The sequence below is a fragment of the Hemiscyllium ocellatum genome, chromosome 22 (assembly GCF_020745735.1).
Source record: "Hemiscyllium ocellatum isolate sHemOce1 chromosome 22, sHemOce1.pat.X.cur, whole genome shotgun sequence".
In the NCBI taxonomy this organism is placed as follows: domain Eukaryota; kingdom Metazoa; phylum Chordata; class Chondrichthyes; order Orectolobiformes; family Hemiscylliidae; genus Hemiscyllium; species Hemiscyllium ocellatum.
Window position 1 is genome coordinate 10,239,756 of NC_083422.1, and position 27,001 is coordinate 10,266,756.

The following is a 27,001-nucleotide window of genomic DNA, read 5'->3' on the forward strand; positions in this document are numbered from 1 at the left end:
TTTTGTGAACATTTTTATTTGGACAAAAAGTGAAAGTTGCACAAGCCTGGTAACTTTGCTTTAGGTTTTAACAATTAAAATCAAACAGATATGCACAATTAGCCATGAGTTCTCAGAAGTGGAGAAAAGCCCCTCTCGCGTGTTTCTTTTACAAGAAATTCCTTTTCATCTCTTGCTTTGCATTTCTCAGCCAGTGATATCACTGAAAAACCTAACTCCTACAGGCACTGCCTTAAAGTCTTCTTCAAAGTGGCTATTTGACAATCTAATCCAGCTTTTGTTCATCGTGGGCCAGCCCCTGTGAAACATCAGTCTGAACAAAGCAAAATACACAGATTCTGGAAATCAAATCAAAAATGAAATATTCTAGAAACACTCAGTCTAGTGGAGAGACAGGAAGGTAGGGTTTCAAATTTAGAGCTTCTGACAGTGGGTTAAAACACTGAAAAGGCAGGGTTAATATTTCAAATAAGCAAAACAAAACTGGCTTTGGAGAAGGGTAAGGATCACAAAACAGGATACGTACCTTGCAAAATAATATGTATTAATATACAGACTTCTGCAGATTTCAGTAAAGATGAATAAGTCAGACAAAACAGAAAAAAGTTTTTTTTAAAACAAAAGACAAATCACTGGCAAAACAGTCCAACTGTTTTAATTACAAGTGCAGCATTTCAGTTCTTCAGCTTAGAGAAAAAGGTGCATTTTTTAGTCACATCTATACAGTCAGAAGTTCAGTTGTGATTCAAGGTTTGTAGTAAGCATCATCCACTTTGGTTGCAAAATAAATTTTTATACATGATTTCACCGATATTCTAAATAATCCAGATATTCGTTGTTAAATTGCCTCTGACGCATTGGTTCAAACTTAAGGAATCCAGGCAATTGGAAAATTGGCTGTGATTTAATTTACCATTTAATGCAAAATCGTTCACAAAGCAAATTTATTTCAAATTGGATAAACACAAGTAAGTGTGGCAAACCAATTAGAGGGGGGTCCAAAACAATCTTGTAATCAGTGAGATGGATAATAGGCAAGGAAAAATACATTCTACCAGAGGTAGGTAATACTTTATATACGTTAAATAGAAAAAGCCAGCACCATGTAGACATACAATTCTATTCCTAATGGAAAGACATTAAACCAGATTGAAAATTACTATTCTAATTATGATGGTTACAAGAGATAATTTTCAATCTGTTATCGTCTGGTTGATGCAACATTGTACAAGGCTTGGTGAGTGATTTGGTCAACTGCACAACATTTAAAAAAAAACTGACTCCATGTCTGAACAAGAGACTGATGCACCTCCATCACTTCCAGTAAGTGAATGGAATGCACAGACAATGGGCAGGCCAACATTTGTACCTGTGCAGTTTTTGACATTGAAATCATTGTTGGCAACCAGCTTATCCCCGTATTTCTCACCAACATCTTGGAACATGTGCAGCAAAGAGAAAGAAAACTGACTCAAAACACTTAATACCAGCCCAAAATGCATAGAATTAGCAGTTGTACCAGATAACAAATCAGAATTAGCACTGGAACACTTGTCAGAACAGAGAAAACACCACTATGTGGAATTTTATTGGTAAACGTCATTGCTTATTTAGCAATTACTGCAAGAACAGTTTGTAGTTTTGAAAACAATCATACTTTGTTTGCACTTAAGAAAATTTACAGTACTTATCGCCCACAATGGATATTTATTGTGAACTCCATGTGTTTCAATTGGAACAAATAGTGTTGTCACTTTCTTCTATTGGATGGTTGCAGTATATCCAACACCAATTCTACATTGCATATTTCTGAGTCCAGTCTCTTGCGTACTTGTTGTATCTATCAAACAGAAACAAACTTAGCATAAAATTCACTAATAAAAATATAGACACAAGTGATTCCAAAAACCCTGAAGAGACATTATCTTGCACTCATCAAGACATTTCTCAAAAATACCACTTTCAGGTGAAACCAACATTTATAGTGTTGGAGTGGAGAGTGCTGATCTGTTGGCAAGTAGAGTCTGTTTTGTACAACCAGATGACTATTTGTATAAAGGCTTTAGATGAAGTCCATGGATTTTAACAGTTCTAACATACAAACTTCAGTGAATGTAACTTAATAAAATCTTATACACCTGAACTTAATACTCCTGTTAGTACTAAACTGGCATTTCACCAAACACAAAGTTAACTGGAGGACCTCGTATTAAGGTAACTCTGGCAGATAAACCGATAACAATGTTCAAATGACTGCAATAATGCCAACTGATCTGCATTCTCCAATTCATCTATTTCAGTCTTCTCCAGCAGCACCTACCTCAATTGGTTCTGCAGTCTAAAACAGAAAGATTGGGAGCTCACTTAAAACACATGGGTTTTCTCCAGGTACCTCGTTGATACATCTTCTGAAATCAGTGCTATGGAGGCTTCCCTACAAGTTTATGGGAAGTTAGTCATAACCAAGTTTTAGTGCTGAAGCAAGTAGAGGGGTAATCTACAGCTTTGTTGACATTCTTGGCTTCTTCATAAACCTAGTTCATGTCATGGATTGGTCCACAAAAAAAAATGTGTGAAGGTCCTCATAGCACTGCGGTAGTGTCCCTACCTCTGAGCCAAGAATCCTGGGTTAAAGTCCCACCTGCTCCAGAGGTGTATAACAACACTATCGAACAGGGAGCTGATTTTCCTGGAGAGAATGGCCTTGCTCTAAAACAAACAGAAATACATCCACTGACACCAAGTCTCCCTACAACTCCCCTACAGTGAGAAGAGGAGATGCTAGCCTGTACAAAGAATTAGCATTTCAGAGATATATTGAAGGATTGAGAGAACAGGACAAAATCTTCAGAATAGGAATGAATCTTCGTTGGTCTCAGTTTTTCTCTAGCAATTCAGTCATTGAAAATCAGAAACTGCACTTTATGTGAATCTAATCAGATGCAAGGGTTTTTAAAATACTTCTTCTAAATAATATAAATGCTAACAATTACAGGTGTATCAAAGTCGTAGATATTTTTAGATGTGGTCCCCCCACATGCAGTGGAAATGGGTAACCATCAGTCAGAACAAATGAGCTAGGCATGAAAGCCCAAGAGTGTATTTCATTCAAGGTGAGCAGAAAGAGAAAGAGAACAGTAGTGGGCAATTAAACAGTGAGACACAGCCAGGAATTTCGATAGCTGCACATAACTCTAGGGAGGATATGTTGGCTCCCTCAGGCCGGAGGTCAGAAATCACTGAACAGCAGCAGCCATTCTGTGGGAGGCAAGGGAGGTGATTTCAAAGGCTCTGATATTAACTTTCATACACTCTTGGCACAGGAGAGATGTCAGACAACTAACATTATTCAAGAGAATTGGTAGGGAAAAACCAAGAAACTACAGGTCAGTCAGCCTCACATCTATGTTAAGGAAACTACAGTTAGAAAATCATTACAAATTACTAATTAAAAGCTAATTACTAAAAAGGATAACTTCCACTTGGGATAGCATTGATTTTGCAGGGAAAATTGAGCTATGAAACCAGGCTAGATAGACCGTGGCTGTTTGCCTTAAAGCAAAGAAAGCTGAAGTAGTTGGAGGGGAAGCAGAATCTGATTGAGGTGTGCGAGGTTTTGATGGTCATAGATATAGTACAGTTTTAAAATAAGGTGCAGGAGGTTGAGAGGGGATTTAAGTATTTAGATGAACATTTCAAATGCCACAGCATACAAATGTTGGAAAATGGGACTAGAACAGATGGATGTTTGATGATTGGGACAAAGATGATGAGCTGAAGGGCCTCCTTCTATGCTGTAAAACTCTGACTCTATCAAATACACTTACAATAAAATATATGTAATTTTCCTCCAGTTGATTGAAGTAATTAGTTACAAAGCACCTTCCGTTAATATTCACATAATCCAACAGTTAACCAGCATTTTTATAGGAGCAAAAAGCTATTGCTGGATTTTTGCTGGCATTTTGATAAAAGGTATAAATATGACAAATTATGTTTTTCCCCCTTGTTGATTAAACTATACTGTTGGGTGATGCTCAGAATTCCACAGATGCTACTTACTGTTCCTTATCTGTTTTGTACATTTTTGCAATTTCTGGAACCAGTGGATCATCAGGATTAGGATCACATAGGAGTGAACAAATAGATAACAAAACTGTCCAGAAAGAAGAAAAATGCTCATTACTCTTCAAACGACAGCTGGCAAAAAGCAAGCATCACACAATGAATCAGTGTAATTCAGACTATATCCCAAAATTATGTTGCACATTAAAGGACATTGCAAAGCGTCTCACAGTCAATGCAATTCTTTTGAAGTGCTATCATTATTGCATAAGTGAACATATCAGTCAGATAGCAGTCAGTCTAAGTGCACATTCTTACAGCAGCAATATTAGCAACCAGTTATTTTGTTTTAGTGATCTCGTGATGGATGAATATTGGCCAGTGCACCAGGAGGGTTGTCCCCACCTTTTTTTCAATAGGTGATAGAGGATCTTGTATGCACACCTCATAAGGCTGTTGTGGCCTTAGTTGAAAATCTCATCTGAAATATGGCACCAACAATGCTGCATTCCCTCAAAACTGCAGTGAATACAAGAAAACAAACATCAGGTCTACCAGAAATGAAGCTTCGCATGTACTTGGGCTCGAACACCAGAGACATCTACTGTAACCCCAGATCCATATCCTTAACACAAACCTTTTGGTCCTCTTCTTTGTCAGTCAAATTCTATTCTAGGCAATGTTTTGATAATCTGTCTCAAGAGCCATGTGAGATAAAGCACTCAGCTTTTAACAACTCAGAATTAGACACCTAAGTTCACCCCTAATTCTTCTGATATTCCTGTGTCTCGCATTTTGTACCAGATGAGCTAGAGAGATTAGATTTCCAAAGGAAAATCCATGCCCATTTTTCTCCAATGTATACATTAACGCTTTGTCCACTGTTGTGAACTTTCTCTGTCATAAAACGTGCAGTCTTCACAACTTTACTAGTTGAAAACTTCTACCCTGTGAATGGAGAGCCATAATGGGAGATAGATGGAGACTGGCCAGCTATCAGGACACTACTCATTAGCCTGGGCTTCAATACCAGGTCTTTATATTTCAAATGGTTCCCTCCAACTTTTAAATGCTTATTTGGTTGAACAAAAAGGGCTTTTTGTTTTGGCTGACCACGTTAATCAATAATCTCTTCGAGATTTTATTAAAAGAAAATAGATTCATTCAAGAAAGTAACCGTACAACACTAAGAACATTGTTCATACCTTTTGATATTGTTAATGCCGGTGACCACTGTGATCGCAGAATATCAAGACAAATGCTGCCATTGCTGTTTATGTTTGGATGATATATTTTTGTTGTGAATGCAACCTTCACAAGAGAAAAAAATACTGTTACAACTGGAAAAAATAACATTACTTTTCCTCCCTTCCAAAGTGCATAGTATCTTAAATGGAAGTTACCTTTGGCGGTTTAAAAGGGTACTCTGTAGGAAATTGAATTGCAAGAAAGAAAACTCCTCCCTGATACGGGCTGTCATACTGGGGGGGAAAAGAAAATCCCACACGTTAAACACAAACAGGGCTTCACAGAAAACTTGAATAACACAAGAAAATTATGAGCTACTTACAGGTCCCATGATAGTGGCTTGCCAATCGAACACTAAATATTGAAGGCAAGAAATATTAAGCTATATTTAGAATAAAATCTCCTTTGAAAATAAATTTGAAAGTGGAAATCTTAAAAAGAACCCTTACTATCATCTCCCGCTGGACCTGCTGAACATTGAGCTGGCGGGTCTTGTTGCAAGTCCTTTAATTCCTAAATGACCAAAAGAAAATATCATTGTTACCCCAACAAAGTCATTCCCTGTGCAAAAACAAAGAACAGTTACAATCGTCTTCTGTAATAATGTCTAACACAGTACCTTACAGGTTATGCTGACACTGTGGTTCACACAAACACAACTGCAAGATGCTTTGTGAAATATTTTTGAACTGTTTGTGTAGGGACATAATTATTGCTTATGTTTGAAGAATGAACTTGAACCTGACTTAAATCAGAGGCTGAAGAATAAGTAAGGTACTGAGAAAGCCAAGACTTGTCAATCCTTAGATCATAGAATGCCACAACCTGAGTACCAAAACACTAAAAATATTGAGGGTGAATTGAAAAGAAACAGTGATGCATAGTAAGACGACACATTGCTGCAAACTGATAAATTAGTGAGACACAACTTTTCAGAATGGAAATGTAATCCTAGCACGTTGGTCTTCAACTGAATGTTCATCAACTTCTAGTTGATATATTCTAACAATTAAACAAAACTGTTAGAAACATTAGTAGTAGGATACTGTAAATGTCAGTTTTAGAATTAATTTTCCAGAACTGCTTTCACAATGCATCCAATATAACAGTAGCTGTACAAATGTCACAAAATAATGATATAGATTCCATTTCTAGGGACCCCAAGTATCTTGGACACACTTATAATTTTTCAACACTCTTTTGGGGAAAGACAGCAAAGACACATATTTTGTAATGATCTGCTTATTAGAGTTATCGTTGCAACACCAATTGTTTTAATCTTAAGACAATAACTGCAACAGCTCTTGTGCTCCAAAACAAGCTACCTTCCTGCCACCACATCAGCCAGAAAGTGATTTTCATCTATCACAACCAGAAACCTGTTATTGGGTATACTTGAAAGAAAGAGGATTTATTTTACTGTGCAACCGTAACCAGCATTCAATAAAGGGCATCATGGTAGGAACTTAACAGGCAGCAACTTTCTTACACGTATTTGCAAAACATCTCACTAACCTAAATACTGCAGTGCATTCGCAAAATTAAACAAAATATCAGTCTCTAGTTCAAAGTAAAATATTTACAACCTAGCATAAAGATGAACCTTCTTTATGCAGGGAAGGTACTATCGACACACTGGTGTTTAATTTGCAATTTTCAAATTAATCTTATGACATTCAGACATTACTTGGAGTTTTGTAAGACCTTTCAAGCACAAGTTCTATTTTGTATTCATCCACCAGATCTTCCTCATGTCAATTAACTGCGTCCAGGCAAAAGGGAACAGACCAGTCCAGTATATGTGATGTAGCAACAAGGCCTGAGATGAAGCAGGAATAGAGTTGTTAAGAATGTTCTTTTGCAATCAAGAATTGCAAAGTTCAGAACAATCATGAATCAAAAATAAAATCCATGCACCAATATACACACTAAAATGTGGTGGCACACAGATTTAAAAGCAAGGGATCCCTCTGTCACATTCTAGTAGCTGAAGCCAAGTGCACTAGTTCATTCAGGGAAATTATCTAAAGACATCTTCGAGTTGGTAATGGGTGCAAGAAATCCTAGGTGCCTGAATAGCGTGCAGCCCTTCTGGGAAAAACATTCAACATTTTCAAAGTTTGTGCGAAGATTTGTAGCTCGGGTGCTTGTTGTAGTGGTTCTGTTCGCCGAGCTGGAAGTTTTTGTTGCAAACGTTTCGTCCCCTGGCTAGGAGACATCATCAGTGCTCTGGAGCCTCCTGCGAAGCGCTTCTTTGATGTTTCCTCCGGTATTTATAGTGGTCTGTCCTTGCCGCTTCCGGGTGTCAGTTTCAGCTGTCCGTTGTAGTGATTGGTATATTGGGTCCAGGTCGATGTGTCTGTTGATGGAGTTTGTGGATGAATGCCATGCCTCTAGGAATTCCCTGGCTGTTCTCTGTCTGGCTTGCCCTATGATAGTAGTGTTTTCCCAGTCGAATTCATGTTGCTTGTTGTCTGAGTGTGTGGCTACTAGGGATAGCTGGTCGTGTCGTTTCGTGGCTAGTTGGTGTTCATGTATGCGGATTGTTAGCTGTCTTCCTGTTTGTCCTATATAGTGTTTTGTGCAGTCCTTGCATGGTATTTTATAAACTACATTAGTTTTGCTCATGTTGGTGCAAAATAATGCATCAGGACACTATTCAAAAGAGCTACAACACACTGCAGTACACCAGAACTGCGAAAAGAGGAAGAGGAACACCTATACAAGGTATTCGCCAAAAACGGATACCCGCGCAACTTTATCAACAGATGCCCAAGAGATGGACCACGGAACGAGGACATGACACAACCAAAAGGACTAGCCACTCTACCATACATCAGGAGCGTTTCAGAACTGACAGCCAGACTACTGCGACCCCTAGGACTCATAACGGCACACAAACCAACAGCCACGCTCAGACAACAACTTACTAGAACGAAGGACCCGATACCCAACATGAGCAAAACTAATGTAGTTTATAAAATACCATGCAAGGACTGCACAAAACACTATATAGGACAAACAGGAAGACAGCTAACAATCCGCATACATGAACACCAACTAGCCACGAAACGACACGACCAGCTATCCCTAGTAGCCACACACTCCGACAACAAGCAACATGAATTCGACTGGGACAACACTACTATCATAGGGCAAGCCAGACAGAGAACAGCCAGGGAATTCCTAGAGGCATGGCATTCATCCACAAACTCCATCCACAGACACATCGACCTGGACCCAATATACCAATCACTACATCGGACAGCTGAAACTGACACCCGGAAGCGGCAAGGACAGACCACTATAAATACCGGAAGAAACATCAAAGAAGCGCTTCGCAGGAGGCTCCAGAGCACTGATGATGTCTCCTAGACAGGGGACGAAACGTTTGCAACAAAAACTTCCAGCTCGGCGAACAGAACCACTACAACATTCAACATTTCAAACACAAATATATTTCACAATCAGTTCCTTTCTGAATGATTAATCTTGACTGTACCTACTTGGTAGTTTTTCAGCCTGTTCAGTTTATTACAACAGAATCTTGACCAGATGGGCCAATGGGCTGAGAAGTGGCAGATGGAGTTTAATTCAGATAAATGTGAGGTGCTGCATTTCGGGAAAGCAAATCTTAGCAGGACTTGTACACTTAATTGAGTGTTGCTGAACAAAGAGACCTTGGAGTGCAGTCGCAGGTAGATATAGTTTGGTATGCTTTCCTTTATTGGCCAGAGTATCGAGTATAAGAGTTAGGTGGTCATGTTGCGGCTGTACAAGACATTGGTTAGGATACTGTTGGAATATTGCATGCAATTCTGGTCTCCTTTCTATTGGAAAGACATTGTGAAACTTGAAAAGGTTCAGAAAAGATTTACAAGGATGTTGCCAGGGTTGGAGGATCTGAGCTACAGGGAGAGGCTGAACAGGCTTGGGCTGTTTTGCCTGGAGCGTCGGAGGCTGAAGTGTGACCTTATAGAGGTTTACAAAATTATGAGGGGTGTGGATAGGGTAAATAGGCAAAGTGTTTCCCCTGGGGTCGGGGAGTCCAGAACTAGAGGACATAGGATTAAGGTGAGAGGGGAAAGATAAAAAAAAAGAGTAGTTCTTCAGGTGCAGGATTCGCATATACTGGAAGCACAACTAATGGCAGAACACACCCATACACAATCTATTGTCATTCACTTAAAGCTTGTGCTATTTTAAAAATGATAGGAAACTGGAGTAGGGAAGCTTTAGAATCCAAGGTTTGGAAGTGAAGAGAGGAAAGAGAAATGGGAGGAAGGGACAACTGAGGGAACATGGAAGAGCAAGTCATGAAAATACTGCAGGGCAAATCAACTGGAGGGGCAGAAAAATACTTTAGAATGTATGGCTAGTAGTTCAGGACACATGGTTGGGGCTTGAATTACTGGCCCAGGTCTGGAAGAGGGGCCAGGCCCAGAAATGATGTTACAGAAGGAAGGTCGTTCCATCAGAAAGGAGGACCAGAAATGGCTGGTAGCTTTCATTTAAACCATAGCTTTGCTCAGAACAGCCACTTACCTGAGTTCACCTGGCAGCCTTATTTTTTTTTTTAAATTTATTTAAATTTAATACACTCAAGAACCAGAGGGTACAAAAAACAAGTTATTCCAACTGTCAAAATCCACAAGAAAGAATTGGAGGTGTGAAAGCAGCTGATGAAACTGAGCAGAAAACTACAAAGATGTTTTATTGTAAAGGGATTAAATCAAATAAAAGACTATCTTGAGTGATTTAAGCAGTCAATTACATTCTAGGAGCAGCAACTGCAAACTGGACTGATAGAGAAGAGTGAAAAATATGACCAATATAGAGGTTTACAATACAAATGGAGGATGTATAAAATCAGCAATGACCACGCCAACATTTCCAGGTGTATTACGGGAGCTGAAGGAAAAAAACAAAATGAGACATGCACGTAGAGTAGATCAGGAATTTCACATTCAAACTATTTCTTTACAGTAACATTCTTACAAATGGGATGAACTACAGCACCTTTTATGAGACAAAATACTGATTTGTTTATCTCCCTTATAGCTCCAAATGTGTTGCTGGTCAAAGCACAGCAGGTTAGGCAGCATCTCAGGAATAGAGAATTCGACGTTTCGAGCATAAGCCCTTCAGCTGTGATCTCCAGCATCTGCAGACCTCATTTTTTACTCCCTTATAGCTCAGTTGATTATAGAGTTTGACTGAGCTATACCTACCAGAACATCCCAGATCCCATTCCCAGTCAATGCTGAGTTATCCGATAACTCTTAGGTGAGCATGAGTGAGCCTGTGCACCTACAGGCTAAGGGTAGGTAAAATCAGTCAGGTTCCCAGGTCCTGCCGTAAAGTGGGTGTGTGGACAGGACTGGTCTCAGCTGTCAAGCAGCTTACCAAACCCACGACCAAGCTCCACATATGAAGAGGGGCAATTTCAGCGAGATATTGAGTGATGGCCAGTATCTGCTGGACTGTCCCCCAGCATACGCCGGTGCTTTCAAGGGTTGGTTGGGGGGGTGGTGGTAACCGTGAAACATTGCACAAAAATAAGGAGCTTCATCCTTAATTTCCAAAGCTGTCGGTAGCATCAAAGGGTACTCTACCTAGTTAGCAAATATGATTGTTTTTCTGTGGTCATTTCCAACACAATAACATTGCTGCTACCTTGCGTTGCTGCCATTTCCAGTGTAGACAAGTTGAGCAGATTGCTGCTGCTGGTTTGTCTGCATGCAGCCTGACCCCCATTTCACAGGCTACCTAAAAGGACACAGATTGTGAAAGGCTCACTCACTGTCCCAAAAAAACTATCTAAAAACAGAGGCACAGCCAAGTGAGTTACAGCTGGACCACAAAAACTAATTAACCTCAAGAGGATCAAAGGTTTATACATTAAAAATTAAGGTGCAACACTTAGAGATAACTTAAATGGGAACACTAATGCTAAAATGTGGATAAGTGACACAAAATGCAATTTGACCCCAATATCAAGTCAGTGACAGAAACAAGGTGAAACCTGTCATGGATTGTACCATGAGAGAACAATGACCTATTTCAAATTCAAAAGCTAGCCTCAAGGAACACATGAACAGGAGGCAGCCTTTCAGTTTGCTGAGTATGCACCAGCTCTTTTACAGAGCTGTCCAATTTTTCTCAATGCTCCTCACATACCTGCAAACCATTTTCTTCTTAAAATTACTTTCCCTGTTTCCATTTAAAGATTACTATTAAATTGCACAAACTACCCTATCAGACTTTGCATTCCAAATCCTAAACACTCAACATGTTAAAAAGGAATTTCATGTCACCAATTATCTTTTTACTGGTTAGACACTTCTGATACTGATACGGGTTCTATTTATTAACTCTTGTAAAAAATTTTTATAAATTCAAACAGCTCTATCAAACGTTCTCTGAACCTTTTCTGCTCAAAAACACCACCAGCTTCTCCAGTCTGTCCAAAACAAATCATTCTTCTTCTTCTATACCCCCTTCCAACTCGATATTTTTCTTTAAATATGTTGTCTGATTCTGAACATCATACTGCAACTAAGTATTTTTTCTACGTTTAGCACAATCTTCAAGCTTTTGGACTTGATACCTTCATTTATCAAGTTCGGGATTCCATGTGGTTCATTAATAGCTGCATTAATCTGATAAACACACAGATGATCGCTGTTCCTCTTTATGAATTTGAATTCTCTCTCTCACCCTTCCTCCCAAAATGAATCATCTCTCATTGCACCTGTTAATTCTAACAGCCTAGATCCTTGTAATTTAACACCATCCATCTTATTTTAGCACAAAATTGCTCAAGTACTAAATATGATTCAAATAATTTCCATAAAATACTGTCCCTCACTTACACACTTTCCCATTAGTGTGAAACAAACAGAGGTTAACACATATCACAATGATTCCTCAACAGAATTTAAACCTGTGAATTCTAGCAGAAGATACAATATTTTACATAACTTAACAAAACACCCTTAAAACAAGAATGACTAACTATAGTCAAAAAGTGTGGTGCTGAAAAAGCACAGCCGGTCAGGCAGCATCCGAAAAGCAGGAGAGTCAATGTTTCAACCATATGCTCTTCCAGCACCACACGTTTTTGACTCCGATCTGCAGCATCCGCAGTCCTCACTTTCTCCTAGCGATTAGCCATATAACTGCTCTTGGCATTGTTTATGGCAACTGAGGTCATTGTTTATAAATACAAGAGCTTTCCCATTAGATAGCACATTGTCAAACTTGTAGACTCATGGTGATAATGCAATTGGTGTGAAGTTGGGAAGAATTAGAAGCTTACAGGAGGTTACAGTTAGGAAAACAAATGAGTTTGAAGTTGAGGGAAGTGTGATTCTACAAAAGTGCACTAAGCTTAGTGCTTTTAATGTGTTTTTAATCAATCTGTACCTCTTTTGATATTTTCACTTTGAGGGACCTCCAACTATTTTAGCTATTCAAAGTCTCCATTCGACATCTTCAATTTCAGATTGTTTTTGTCCCCCATGGGCTCGAGAAGACTGTTTACACTGTCTATTTCCCGTTCTTTTACTATGTGGTTGCCGGCTTACACTTCTTCCTCTCCCCTATTCTATTAAAATGATTCTTTGCTGGTGGCAACAGTCCAAAACATTCACCCAGTTGACCTGTCCATGTAAACTGACTGACCTGCTATGGTGGTATTAATTTGTAGTCTTTGGCTTTTACTTTGTTGCACTATCAACTCTAAGCATGCCAAACAGAACTGGCTGTCAACCGAGTGGTCATACTTCAATTGAATAAAAACAAAATGCCCTGAATAGATTTGACTCAATCAGCCAAATTAACTGATTTGGTATTTTAGAAGAGTGAACTACATACAATTCAATACTTGACAGATTTATACAGCACTGTTATAAAGAGCATAAGGTGTAGCAGGATTTCAAAAATTATAACTAATCTTTAGCATTGGATGTACAATCGTGGGTTTCTGGATTTGTTCTTCATAACGCTCAAAACAGCCTCTAATGAAAAACAAATAATTTTCACGCTAGTGACTTAAAAACCAAAATGCCATTCAAACAATGAAAATGTGACACTGTTGGATCACCTATGTCTCAAATGTTGTGAATTGTAAATAAATATTAAATAGATATTTTGGAGAGGGTTCTTAAGAGATTTACCAGGTTGTTGCCACAAATGGAGGGTTTGAGTTACAAGGAGAAACTGGATAGGCTGGGAGTTATTTTTCACTGGAACGTAGGAGGTTAGAAGATGGCCTTCTAGATGTTTATAAAATCATGAGCGGGCACAGATAAGGTGAGTGGCAGATGCCTTCCCTCGGGCGGGGGATTTCAAGACTCGGGGGCATTTTTTTTGAGGTGAGAGGAGAAATATTTTAAAAAGACATGAGGAGAATTTATTTTTTAAAAACACAAAATAGTTTGTACGTGGAATGAATTCCAGAGAAAACTGGTGGATGTGAGCACAGTTACATTTAAAAGACATTTGGATAAGTACATAAACAAGAAATGTTTTGAGGGGTGTGGGCCAAGTGCAGGCAGGTTTGACTGGTTTAGTTTGGGATTACAGTCGGCATGGACTGGTTGGACTGAAGTGTCTGCTTGCATGCTCTATGACTCTAAAATCGCATCCTAAACATTGAGACACAAAGTAATTTCAGGATTTTTTTCAATCAAAGATATTTTAGGAAAGCAATTTGGTATTTTGGTCACATTTGTGTTCAATGAAGGTTTTGAAGAGTTTGTGAAATGTAACAATTGCTTCGGGAACTGACTGTCAGCACTTGCGCACACAAATACAGAGTAATGCCCTACATTCCAATCCAGCAATACAGTCAGCTTTGTAAGGTTACATACCGCCTCCACCCTTTCACGTGACTCAGTTTTCAAAAATTTCTCTAAGATTATGGGCACTGCCTGCACCAGCAGCTTCTGGAATATTCTGTGATGGCTATGATCACACCAAAAACATTTTCCTATCACCAGTCACATAAACCTTTTAGTGATTTCATACTTTGCTCCAATTGGGCTCTTCCACACAATTATGCATGTTTACAGTCCAGCTTTCACCAATGCTGTATGGGGAAACGGAGGTAGAATACATATTAAAGTAATGCTGATGTTTTCTGTTAAATGCAGGAAGACCTATGCCTCAAAATGATCAAATTTTTGACTATCCTCTTGTTTACATGCTTACAAGCAACACCACTCCATCCACACTTCCTTCATGTTGACTGTTAGTCTTTGATCAGACTGTGTGTGGCTTTCCAACTTCTTGCTCCCTTCATGCTTTGAAACATCTTCCTCTGTTTTGTTTGTTCAGTGACTCTTTTGAAGATTTTTGACAATCTTTGGTCCAAGTTCTCTTTTTATCTGCTGAATCCCCACTCGCGCAGATCTTGAACGGTTACTCAATGTAATATCATGTAACAAACTGGTATACTGTATTGGAACCTCTCTCACTGCTGGTCCATTGTCTGATATAACCTTCGTTTAGGTGAGGTAATCTGGACTCGGCCCCATTACAACCTACTAACATGAACAAATTTATAACCTAACAATGATTCGTTTGTCTTTATCTATTTTCAATGCGATCTTTACTAGCTATGGTCACTGTTTGCTGACCAGAGATCACTGCCTTGCTCCAACTAGATACGCAGAATGCACCTTTCCTGAATTTAAACACAAAGTTAAGATTTTCTATGTATCCCTATTTTGAACACAAATCTTTGCCTTAACTCAGTTTATCTTCAGGCAGCAAAGTCCAGTCAGAACCCTATCTGTACTTTCCTTCACAAAATTTTCTCTAACCTCTCTATTTGCTCTAAACTACAGCTTTCCATCTCGCCCTTGAGCTTGCTATTTTAGATTACTCTGCCTTATAATTGAACCCAAACATATTAGCCCTAAACCTTAGAAATTTGACCATTTACATTCTCTGCCAGGTCACAGCCATCAGATTGATTTTGCAAAGATGTTCCATCTCTACAGATTGCTGGAGTAGGCAGAAAAGTGGAAAATGAAGCTCGATGTGGAGGAGAGTGAGGTGATGGACTTGGATAGGAAGAACATAAAATAGGAGCTACAGTACTGGATGGGTGCAGGAGTAGAGCACTTGCTTGCATATATGCATAGGTCACAGAAGGTAACAGGACTAGTGGAAAGAGCAATTAATAAAACATACAGTATCCTGACTTTTTAAACAGGGCATAGAGTATAAGCTGAACTGGTAAAGGTCACTAGTTAGACCTCAGTTGGAGTAATGCATACATTTGGGACATTTTTCCTTGGAGAGGAGCAAGTTAAGATGCAGATTTTCAAAATCATGAGAGGGCTAGATAAAGTGGGGTGGAAGGGTTGCTAGTACGTACGATATATTTCACAGTATTCCAAAAGCTGCCTGCTACCTGGCTACAGTTGAAAAAGTTCTCAAAGTCAGCAACTTCAAGCTTCAGCAGGTCCACATGAAAGTATTACTTCTATCCGTGTTTTTCACTGCATGCAGATTCCATCCAACACTCATTTCCAAAGGACTGCCAGTGAAATTTGAGGGTGCATGAGGATCAGCGGTCGGCACAACATCGTGGGCTGAAGGGCCTGCTCTATGCTGTACTGTTCTATGCTCTAAATTATGAAATCAAAATGAAGTCATTTGTTGCCAACTGTGAAGCAGCATCAATACTTCATTCAGCTGCTTGTTCTGGTATCATCTACTCATTCCAGTTCAGTCCAAAATCCCTCTTCTCAACAGTCCTGACATGGATCATGAACCTACTACCTCCAGGTTTTATTCAAACTAAACAAAGACAAGACTGGCATCTTGCAATAACCTTAATATTGCAGGAACGATTTGTGCGAAAACTTGCAGGTACAAAGGAAAAGTATTAGAACTGTGAATATTTAGTTTACACATTTTTCCATGAACAACTCAAAGTGTTTGAAACCACCTGCAAGTTGCATTTTTTAAGAATGTCAACTGTTAAGAGATGTCAGTCCTTGAAAACCATTTTATGCTCACACCCAATTATTTAAATATAATTTTAATATTTTCACAATGAACGTAGGTTTGCTCACTAAGCTTGAAGGTTTATTTTCAGAACTAAATTGGGTTGGGATATCTGGTCGGCATGGACCGAAGGGTCCGTTTCCATGCTTACATCTCTATGAATCTATGTTTCATCACCACGAGGTAACATCATCAGTGAGCCTCCGAACGAAGCACTGGTGGCATGGCCCGCTTTCTGTTTATGTGTTTAGGTTTCTTTGGGTTGGTAATATCATTTCCTGTTCTTTTTCTCAGCGCATGGTAAGTGGGATCCATGTCAACATGTTTGTTTGACAACACATTGTGTCAACTCTATCAACAAACACATTGACTTGGATCCCATTTGCACCCCCTGAGAAAAAGAACAGGAAATGACATCACTAACCCAAGGAAACCTAAACACACAAATAAAGAGTGGGCCATACCACCAGTGCTTCATCCAGAAGCTCACTGATGATGTTACCACGTACGGTAACAAAACGTCTGAAAACAAACCTCCCAGCTCAGCAAGCAAACCTACATCCAGAACCTCAAAACTCACTCCTCCCACAACGGTAAGATAGCCACAAAGTCCAGTAATATAGCCAGATATTTTTAGACAGTAATGTGAAAACAGTTCATTGCCTTTGGTCCGGTACATTGATTTATTTAAGGGGATGGGAAATACATTAAATGGCCTGTGCACTTCCATCACCCTTCCGAGGCCATGGTCGCTACAGTACTAATGCTGTCTACACTGCAGACATCAAGTAGAAAAGGACAGCGCTGGAAAAGCACAGCAATCAGAGTGTTGATGTTTCTGGGATGAGGTCGGGGGAAGGAAGATTTAGAACCCAGTGAAGTTGATGCCATGTGGTTAAAGGGTCACAGGGTGGAAGATGAGACGTTCTTCCTCCAGTGGGAGAATTTCATTTGGCAGTAGAGGTGGGCCAAGACTTGGTCTGCGCCAGGGTGATGGGGTGTTTAGTACGTGTCCCCCAGAGCTGTACCCTGAAACCTTCTGTGAGTTGGCATCCTCTCTCCTCCATGTAGAGGAGACCACATCAAGAGCAATGGATGCAGTAGATGAGGTGGGTGGATGTGCAGGAAAACCTCTGCCAGATATGAAAAAAATCCTTTGATCCTCCCACCTCATCTCCGATCCAACCTTCCAACTCGGCAACCCCTTCTTGAACTGTCCATCTTCCTTCAAAACTATCCGCTCCACTCTGCCCACCAACAATTACTCACTATTGCCTTCTCACCTACCTTTTCCCAAGCCCCACCCAACATACTCACAAGGATCAGATTTACCAGAGAGGTGGAAACCAAACTCCCATTCCTGGATGTGACGGTACAAAGAACACACAGAGTGGTGAATGCACCACTAAAGTGTACAAGAAAACCACACACAACGACCAGGTCCTGAATTACAACAACCAAACACACACAAGAGAAACTGCATTAGGACCCAATTCAAAAGGGCTACAACACACTGCGCACTCTCGAGCTACGAAGAGAAGAAGAACACTTCTACAAAGTGTTCAGCAAGAATGAATATCCCCACAACTTCATCCATAGATGCCTAACAGACGTTATTTGATGTGTACTGTATCTTTAAGATTGAATTAATGCAGGCTTCTGTCATGTGACTGACAGCAGTCAGTGTGCTGCAAAATCCGAATATGTAACATATTCAAAGATTGTGAGAAGATTTGTAGCTCGGGTGCTCGTTGTTGTGGTTCTGTTCGCTGAGCTGGGAGTTTGTGTTGCAGACGTTTCGTCCCCTGTCTAGGTGACATTCCCAGTGCTTGGGAGCCTCCTGTGAAGCGCTTCTGTGATGTTTCCTCCGGCATTTATAGTGATTGGTACCTGCCGCGTCCGGTTGTCAGTTCCAGCTGTCCGCTGCAGTGGCCGGTATATTGGGTTCAGGTCAACGGGTTTGTTGATAGGATCTATGGATGAGTGGACTCACGTTGCTAGTTGACCAGCTATCCTTAGTAGCCACACACGTGGATGACAAGCAACATGAATTTGACTGGGACAACACTACTATTATAGGACAAGCCAAACAGAGAACGGCCTGGAAATTCCTAGAGGCATGGCACTCATCCACAGATTCAATCAACAAACACATTAACCTGGACCCAATATACCGGCCACTGCAGCGGACAGCTGGAACTGACAACCGGAAGCGGCAGAGACAGACCACTATAAATGCCGGAGGAAACAACACAGAAGCGCTTCACAGGAGGCTCCCAAGCACTGAGGATGTCACCTAGACAGGGGACGAAATGTCTGCAACACAAATTCCCAGCTCGGCGAACAGAACCACAACAATGTAACATATTGTCATAGAGATGTACAGCATGGAAACAGACCTTTCAGTCCAACCCGTCCATGCCAACCAGGTATCCCAACCCAGTCTAGTCCCACCTGCCAGCACCCGGCGCATAACCCTCCAAACCCTTCCTATTCATATATCCATCCAAATACCTCTTAAATGTTGCAATTGTACCAGCCTCCACTACTTCCTCTGGCAGCTCATTCCATCCACATACTATCCTCTGTGTGAGAAAGTTGCCCTGTGGGTCTCTTTTATATCTTTCCCCTCTCACCCTAAACCTATGCCCTCTAGTTCTGGACTCCCCAACTCCAGGGAAAACACTTTGCCTATTTCCCCTATCCATGCCCCGCAATTTTGGTAAACCTCTATAAGGTCACCCACGCAGCCACCGACCCTCCAGGGAAAAAAGCCCCAGACTGTTCAGCCTCTCCCTATAGCTCAAATCCTCCAACCCTGGCAACATCCTTGTAAATCTTTTCTGAACTCTTTCAAGTTTCACATCTTTCCAATAGGAAGGAGACCAGAAATGCACACAATATTCCAACAATGGCCTAAACAATGTCCTGTATAGCCGCAACATAAACCTCCCAACACCTGTACTCAATACTCTGACCAATAAAAGAAGGCATACCAAACACCTTCTTCACTATCCTATCTCCCTGCAACTCCACTTTCAAGGAGCTATGAACCTGCACTCCAAGGTCTCTTTGTTCAGCAACACTCCCTAGGACCTTACCATTAAGTATATAAGTCCTGCTAAGATTTGCTTTCCCAAAATGCATTTAAATGAATTAAACTCCATCTGCCACTTCTCAGCCCATTGGCTCATCTGGTCACGATCCTGTTGTAATTTGAGGTAACCCTCTTCGCTGTCCACTACACCTCCAATTTTGGTGTCATCTGCAAATTTACTAACTGTACTTCTTATGCTCACATCCAAATCATTTCTGTAAATGTCAAAAAGTAGAGGGCCCAGCACCAATCCTTGTGGCAACCCACTGGTCACAGGCCTCCAGTCTGAAACACAGCGCACCACCACCACCCTCTGTTTTCTACCTTTCAGCCAGTTCTGTATCCAAATGGTTAGTTCTTCCTGTATTCCCATGAGATCGTACCTTGCTAATCAGTCTCCCATGGGGAACCTTGTTGACCTTACTGAGGTCCATATAGATCACATCTAATGCTCTGCTCTCATCAATCCTCTTTATCACTTCTTCAAAAAAACTCAATCAAGTTTGTGAGACATGATTTCCCACACACAGCCATGTTGACTATCCCTAATCAGGGATATTGAGACAGGTCTACTTGCGGAACGTTTCAGAGAACACCTCTGGGACACCCGGAACAATCAACCTAACCACCCCATGGCTCAACACTTCAACTCCCCCTCCCACTCCACCAAGGACAAGCAGGTCCTTGGACTCCTCCATCACCAAACCATAGCAACATGGCGGCTGAAGGAACAGCACCTCATCTTCTGCCTAGGAACCCTCCAACCACAAGGGATGAACTAATTTCTCCAGTTTCCTCATTTCCCCTCCCCCCACCTTGTCTCAGCCCCAACCCTCAAACTCACCACCACCTTCCTAACCTGCACTCTTCTTCCTGACCTCCCCGTCCCCACCCCCACTCCAGACTATCACCCTCACCTTAACCTCCTTCCACCTATCGCATTTCTAATGCCCCTCCCCCAAGTCCCTCTTCCCTTTTATCTTAGCCTGCTTGGCACACTCTCCTCATTCCTGAAGAAGGGCTCATGCTCGAAACGTCAATCTCCTACTCCTTGGATGCTGCCTGACCTGCTGCGCTTTTCCAGCAACACATTTTCAGCTCTTATCCCTAATCAGTCCTTGCCTTTCCCAATACATGTACATCCTATCCCTCAGGATTTCCTCCAACAACTTGCCCACCACAGAAGTCAGGCTCAAAGGTCTATAGTTCCCTGGCTTGATCTTACCACCTTTCTTAAACAGTGGCACCATGTTAGCCAACCTCCAGTCTTCCGGTACCTCACCTATGACTATCGATGATACAAATATCTCAGCAAGAGGCCCAGCAATCACTTCTCTAGCTTCCCACAGAGTTCTCGGGTACACCTGATCAGGTCCTGGGGATTTATCCATCTTTACCTGTTTCAAGACATCCAGCACTTCCTCCTATGTAATCTGGACATTTTGCAAGATGTCACCATCTATTTCCCTACAGTCTATATCTTCCATATCCTTAAATACTGATGCAAAATACTCATTTAGTATCTCCCCCATTTTGTGTGACTCCACACAAAGGCTGCCATGCTGCTCTTTGAGGGCCCCAATTCTCTCCCTCGTTACCCTTTGTAGTAACCTAGTTCGCAGCAGTTCAAATTTATCGAGTTTAAATTATGCCCAAGATAACAAAACACAATCAAATTTGAATTTTACTGTTTTGACAACATCAGATCAATGAGGTGATCCGATATTTTCGAGTATGCGAAGCAGGCATTTTACACAGTTAGCCAGAGCACCACCTGCCATTGTCAGACAGTCGGCCCGAAAACCCCCTCTCTATAAAGGTACCCTTTTCATATGAAATATCTTTGCAGCAGGAGACTGAAGATGACCCAGGGAGATCTACAGAGGAGAATCGACATCCGAAGCCAACAGCCGCTGTCTGGTTTTGAAAATGGAGTTGCTGTAAATTCAATTGGGGCTCTATCGGATTAGTATTTTGTTATAGAGTGGGAGGTGGTTAACAAATCTTTAAGACAAAAGAGGCTTAGAGTTATAAATAGTTGGTGCTTAATATTCAGTTTTGGAGTTAAAGAATAACTTTTTTACTTTAAATAGTGGAATTTGGGTAGTTCTGTCACTCAGTTTAGTTTAACAGATTACGAGATGAGGTGAGCTATTCTGAGTGTTTCGTTTAATTAGCAGAAGGAATCACCGCCATGTCGTAACACAGACAACGTAACAAGGACATGTCTCGACTTAATTCACTTGCTGCGCTACCTTATATGAAAAACATCCCGGAACTGACAGCCAGACTTCTCCACCCACAGATTCATGACAGCTCATAAATTGACAGCCATGCTCAGCCAACAACTCAACAAGACAAAAGACTTGCGCAAGACTTATGTAATTTACCAGAATCCATGCACAAAACATTATACAGGGCAAACAGGCAGACAACTAGCAATCCGCATCCATGAATACCAACTAACCACACTGCGCCATGACCAGCTGGCCCCAGGATGACACCACAGATGACAGGGATCACAAATTCAACTGGGCCAACACAACGATCATAGGACAAACTAAACATAGGACAGCCAGAGAATTCCTAGAAGCAAGGCACTCATCCACAGACTCCATCAACAAACACATAAATCTTGACCTAATATACTGGGCACTACAACGAACAATGGAAACTAGCAACCAGAAGCAGGAGAAACAGAAACAAGTAAATTCCAGAAGACACAGTATATCAGTGCTTCACCGGAGGCTCCAAAGCGCTGAAGATGTCACCCAGACAGGGGATGAAATGCGTGCAAATCAACTTGCCAGCTCAGCAAACACACCTACAACCACGATTCTGTACAGTTTCGTTTCCTTCTCCAAGGAAGGCCATAGTTCCATTGAGAAACAGTGCAAGAGAGGTTAACCAGAATGATTCCGAGAGTGGTGGGATTGTTCTTTCAGGAAATTGGGCCTTTATTCGCTTATGGCTTGAAGAATGAGGAGTAATAGCATTGAAGCAGACAAATAGATGCAAGAAGGATACTTCCTTTGATGGTGGTGATAGTTTTTTTTTGGGGGGGGAAAGCATTCTAGAACCAGGGTGTGCAGTCTTACATTAAGAGGGAGGCCATTTATAATTAATTAGAGCAGCAGCGTGGCACTGCTTCCTCTCAGCACGAGGAACTCTGGTTCAATTGTAGCCTTGGGTGATAATCTGTGTGGAGCTTGCCCATGTCTGGGTTTCTTCTGAGTGGAGTGTGTGGTGCTGGAAAAGCACAGCAGGTCAGGCAGCATCCGAGGAGCAGGAGAACCAACATTTTGGGCATAAGTTCTTCATCGGGAATCCTCTGGGTACTCTGGTTTCCTCCCACAGTCCATTTCAGTATAAGTGGATTGCCAATGCTAAATTGCCCCATGGTGTTCAGGAATCTCCAAGCGACATGCATTAGCCTTAGTACAGGGATCAGATGAAGATCTGGGTGGGATGCTCATCAGAGGGTCAGTGCAGTAAACAGGTCAACTGACTTCGTTCTGTAAGTATTCTATGAACCTATCACTAAGAGGGGTACAACTCTTTGGAATTCTCTGCCCCAGAGAGTTGTGGAAACACAGTCATTCTGTACATTCAAGGTAGAGATCAACAGATTTCTAAAAATATCAGAGATACCAAATCATTTGGAGATAATGCAAGATGATAGTATTGAGGAAGGAGTTCACATGGATCAGGTTGAATGGCAGAGCAGACTCAAGGACCAAGTGGCCTATTCCTACATCCCTATCAATATGAGCATAGAGTACAAAAGCAAGGAAGTAATGTTAAATATAAAGTACTGGCTTAACCTCAATTGGAGTACTAGGTCCAGTTCCAGGCACCAGAAGGTGATGGCATTAGACAATGCAGTAAAGATTGACAAGAATAATTCAAGGACTGAGAAACTTCACTTGTGTAGAAAAATTGGCAAAACTGTTCTCCTTGCAGATGTCTCACAGGTATTCAAAATCATGTGATGTGTGAACTGAGTAGATAGAGAAAATCTTTTCTCATGGTGAAAGGATTGAAAATCAGTGGTCACAGATTTATAGCACATTGGCAAAAGAACTGGTAAGAGCAAATTCTTTTCATGTTGACAGTAGTTAAGATCTGGATGATACTACCCAAGTGCATCTTGAAAGTAGAGCCCAAAGTTTCATATGGGAGTTGGATCATTCTCTGTAAAGGAAGAATATGCAGAATGACAGGGAGAAGGCTTTGGGGCCGGGGGTGTGGAATTGTTCCTTCAGACTTGGCCAGCACAGACTTGGTGAATCCAATGTGTGATGGAAAGGGAAAATCTGACACATCAGTGAACAAAACACAGATATAGCCTGTTGCTCTCAAGCTTTAATTCCTAGGTGACATTTATTAGTAACTAGGGATGTGAGGGGGAAAAGGGCAGTGTGCGCCAGTGGGTTTTCTTTTGGTTCAGGACATAGATTGAGAGAGGAGGAAGTAATGAATACAGGGCTCCGTGTAATATAACTCACTGGGCCCAAGTCTATACTTTAAACCGGATTCCCCCCCCAACTCAGCTCCTGCCCCAGCCCCTGCCCCTGCCCCAGCCCCTGCCCCTTTGTGAGCTGGCCTGTACGTGGCAGTGACACCAGGCCTGAGCTCCACGGAGGGCTGGTGGGTGGGGGAAGCATCACAATCCCATCCCCACCCCAGCTCCCAGGCCCGGGGACGGTGAGGGTGGACAATAGGGGAAGACGCGGGTCTCAACTGCCCAGCCTGGGCCGGAGGAGGCTCCAGGCCAAGTGCCGCCTCCCCTTTACCCCGGTGCGCAGTGGCTGTCTTTACCTTCTCTATCCGCTTCTTGGCCATACTGTAAAGGAAAGTTGGTCGCGCCGCGCTCGGAGCCGCTCCCTTGTCGCCCGGCTGGAGGAAGACGCTGCCACTTCCCCTTCCTCCAGCCCGCCGACCTCGCTTCCGCTTACAACCGGAAATACGTAACCTGCCCCCTCCCCCCGCAACCGAGGCACGTTGGGGGTTGTAGTCCCTCAGGTACAACGTACAGCGTGGACTCATGGTTGCGCCTGCGTCTGCACTCCCGCGCGATGCATGTCGGGGATTGTAGTCTCTGAGGCGACTGGGTCCATAAACCTGTTGCTCGCACGAACTACATCCCCCGAAACACTCCAGGAGCAGCCAGAGCTCCATGAGTCTGTTTCAAGGTGGCTCTTCAGGTTAATTAGGATATACTTTGTTTACACCTACATGTTGTGGGCGTCACTGACTGGATTTATTATCCCCAGTTGCCCTGAGGGGAATTAAGAGTCAACCAATTTGTTGTCGGTCTGGGGTCAGATGTAGGCCAGACCAGGTAAGTACAAAGGATTTCCACCACTGAAGGACATTAGTGAACCAGATGGGTTTTCTTGACAATCAACAATCCAGATTCTTTATGAATTCAAGTTCCACCATCTGTCATGGCAGGATTTGAACCTGGTCCCCAGCTGAGTTTCTGGATCAATAGTTTAGCAACAGTACCACCAGGCCATTGCTTTCCTCTTCCCATACTCCATTTAATCCTTTCAACATAACTTTCTCATTATTTCCCTCTCAGTCATGACCAACTGCAATCCATAAAACCATAAGAAATAGGAACAGGAGTAGTGTATGCGCCCATCGAGCATGCTGCACCATTCCATAAGATCATTGCTGATCCCACATTCCTTATGCCTTCTTCCCTGACCTTTGCCATAATTCTTGCTTCCCCTACTGATCAAGAATCTGTCTTTTTCGATCTTAAATATGCACAGGGATTCTGCCTCTATAGATAGAACTTTCCCTTCCAAGCCAGAACTGTGGTTTCAATTCCCATTCCAGAGACTCCAGCACTGAAATCCAGGCTAGCATTCCAGTATGATACTGTGGAGTGCAGCTTTATTGAGTCATAAACATGTACAACACAGAAATGTACCTTTCTTTCTTGGAGGAGCTGTCTTTTTGATGAGATATTAAAACAAGCACCTGTTCTGTTTGTTAAATTAAAAGATCATATGACATTACGACAAGAGAGTTCCCATTGATAATCAATACTTCAGACTTAATCAACATTAATCAAATCATATCATATTTTTGAGGGAACTTGATGTGCACAAATTGGCTGCTGCCTATGATACACTTCAAAAGCCTATCAAAAAACAGCCTTGTTAAGTGAACAATGAGCTTAAGGCATTACAGAAACTACTTGCAAATCACATAACTTTTTTATTCAAAAACATACTTTGTACATAAAAATCATCTTTAAGTACAAACAAACGTTCTAAATTTTCTCTGCGCAGTCTTTGCAGAGAGAAAGAAATAAACAAGATATTGGAATTTTGACATTTCACGGAATTACTCTACAGTTGCAAAAAGTGAAAGGATTCTGACACACGCAGGTAGTTATTTTTGTTCATTTTGAGGTGGCGAGTGGGTCTGAACTGAATTAATCTTTGTTGTGTTTTGGCAGAAAGACTCCAGACTGTTTCTTGTCAGCAGCAGCCTCAACCTTTAGTGCTTTCCTCAGCATGTAGTGCTGGACTGTGGAATGTACCAGTCTGACACGAGGTTGAGGTCAACTCTTTACACTGGAAGATCAAGAAGTTGATTGTACTCCAGGTGCAGTCAATGTTTGTCTTGGTATTCATCCCATGGAACAGCCCTCAGAGCAGAGTCCTGTATAACAGAGGTGCTCAGGACAAACCTCAACAAAAATCACTGCACCACTGGTCTGTTTCTTTGAAAAGGCACATTCTTGAAAGTGATGAGTGACAATCTCTACCTCCGCATCCTGCAACCATTTCGAGGGCATCATGCAATGGCACACAGAGGCTGGACATGCATGAAGGATCTGATGGGCAGTACCCTTCTCACTACCAGCAAGCTATGTTGGTGCTTGTTGGAAAGTTCTGGTAATGAGGTATTCTGCTAAATGACTTTGACAGTCTGCTCATAGATCCACCCACCAGGGATCAGCCCTCTCCTTTTCCCGCAAGCTCTTGAGGACAATACACACTGGCCACTGCCTCATAGATTTGTGGTAAATGGTGTTTGCAAATTTTTCCACGAGGGACAGGTGATAAGGAATGGTCCGACTACTGGGAGTGTTCCTCAGCAATGAGGCCACTAGGGTTAAACTTCTGTATGTAGTGATACTTGATGAAGGTTACAGAGATGCAACATACTACAGAGCCTTTTCCAAACATACTAACCCAGGTCTGTCTCCTTTACTCTGAACATTTCTGTGTGACATCATCACATGGCATTTACTGCACTCAGTCAAGTATTAACACTTATTAGTCCAGTGTGCATCTACAAAAAAAGTACTGATTTCTGAGGATTGTTAGTTCACAGACAAAAAGATCCACACATCAGCACAGTGGTATTTGACAATTTCTTAGAACTGATGACCCCTCTCTCCTTGATCAGCAGAGCTTTGTGAACCTTTGGGAAATTCCAACTGGTGCTGTAGGCTTAGCGGGCTGAATATGACATATCGAGAGTTGCAATGCTTGGCTGTTCATTTGAAAGGAGGGCTTCAGCAAAGTCATCACCTCA

General features: G+C 41.6%; 1 protein-coding gene across 1 annotated transcript; it reads right to left on the reverse strand.

Moving 5' to 3' along the window:
- On the reverse strand, nucleotides 1-24,385 carry ube2d1b (ubiquitin-conjugating enzyme E2D 1b). Its single transcript, XM_060841869.1, has 7 exons — nucleotides 24,257-24,385; nucleotides 5,763-5,826; nucleotides 5,636-5,667; nucleotides 5,469-5,546; nucleotides 5,271-5,376; nucleotides 4,063-4,156; nucleotides 1-1,840 (listed from the first exon to the last, which is right to left on the reverse strand). The coding sequence occupies exons 1-7, from the start codon at nucleotides 24,278-24,280 to the stop codon at nucleotides 1,795-1,797; spliced, it is 444 nt and encodes a 147-aa protein (XP_060697852.1). The 5' UTR covers nucleotides 24,281-24,385; the 3' UTR covers nucleotides 1-1,794.
- Between the last annotated feature and the right edge of the window lie 2,616 nt (nucleotides 24,386-27,001).

Excerpts from the sequence above, each read along its gene's own strand:
- ube2d1b (XM_060841869.1), bottom strand. The coding sequence starts at position 24,280 with ATGGCCAAGAAGCGGATAGAGAAG. Across the intron at positions 5,827-24,256 it reads CCAAGAAGCGGATAGAGAAG|GAATTAAAGGACTTGCAACA; the intron begins GTAAAGACAGCC and ends TTGGTCATTTAG. Across the intron at positions 4,157-5,270 it reads GGCATTAACAATATCAAAAG|TTTTGTTATCTATTTGTTCA; the intron begins GTATGAACAATG and ends CTTTCTGGACAG.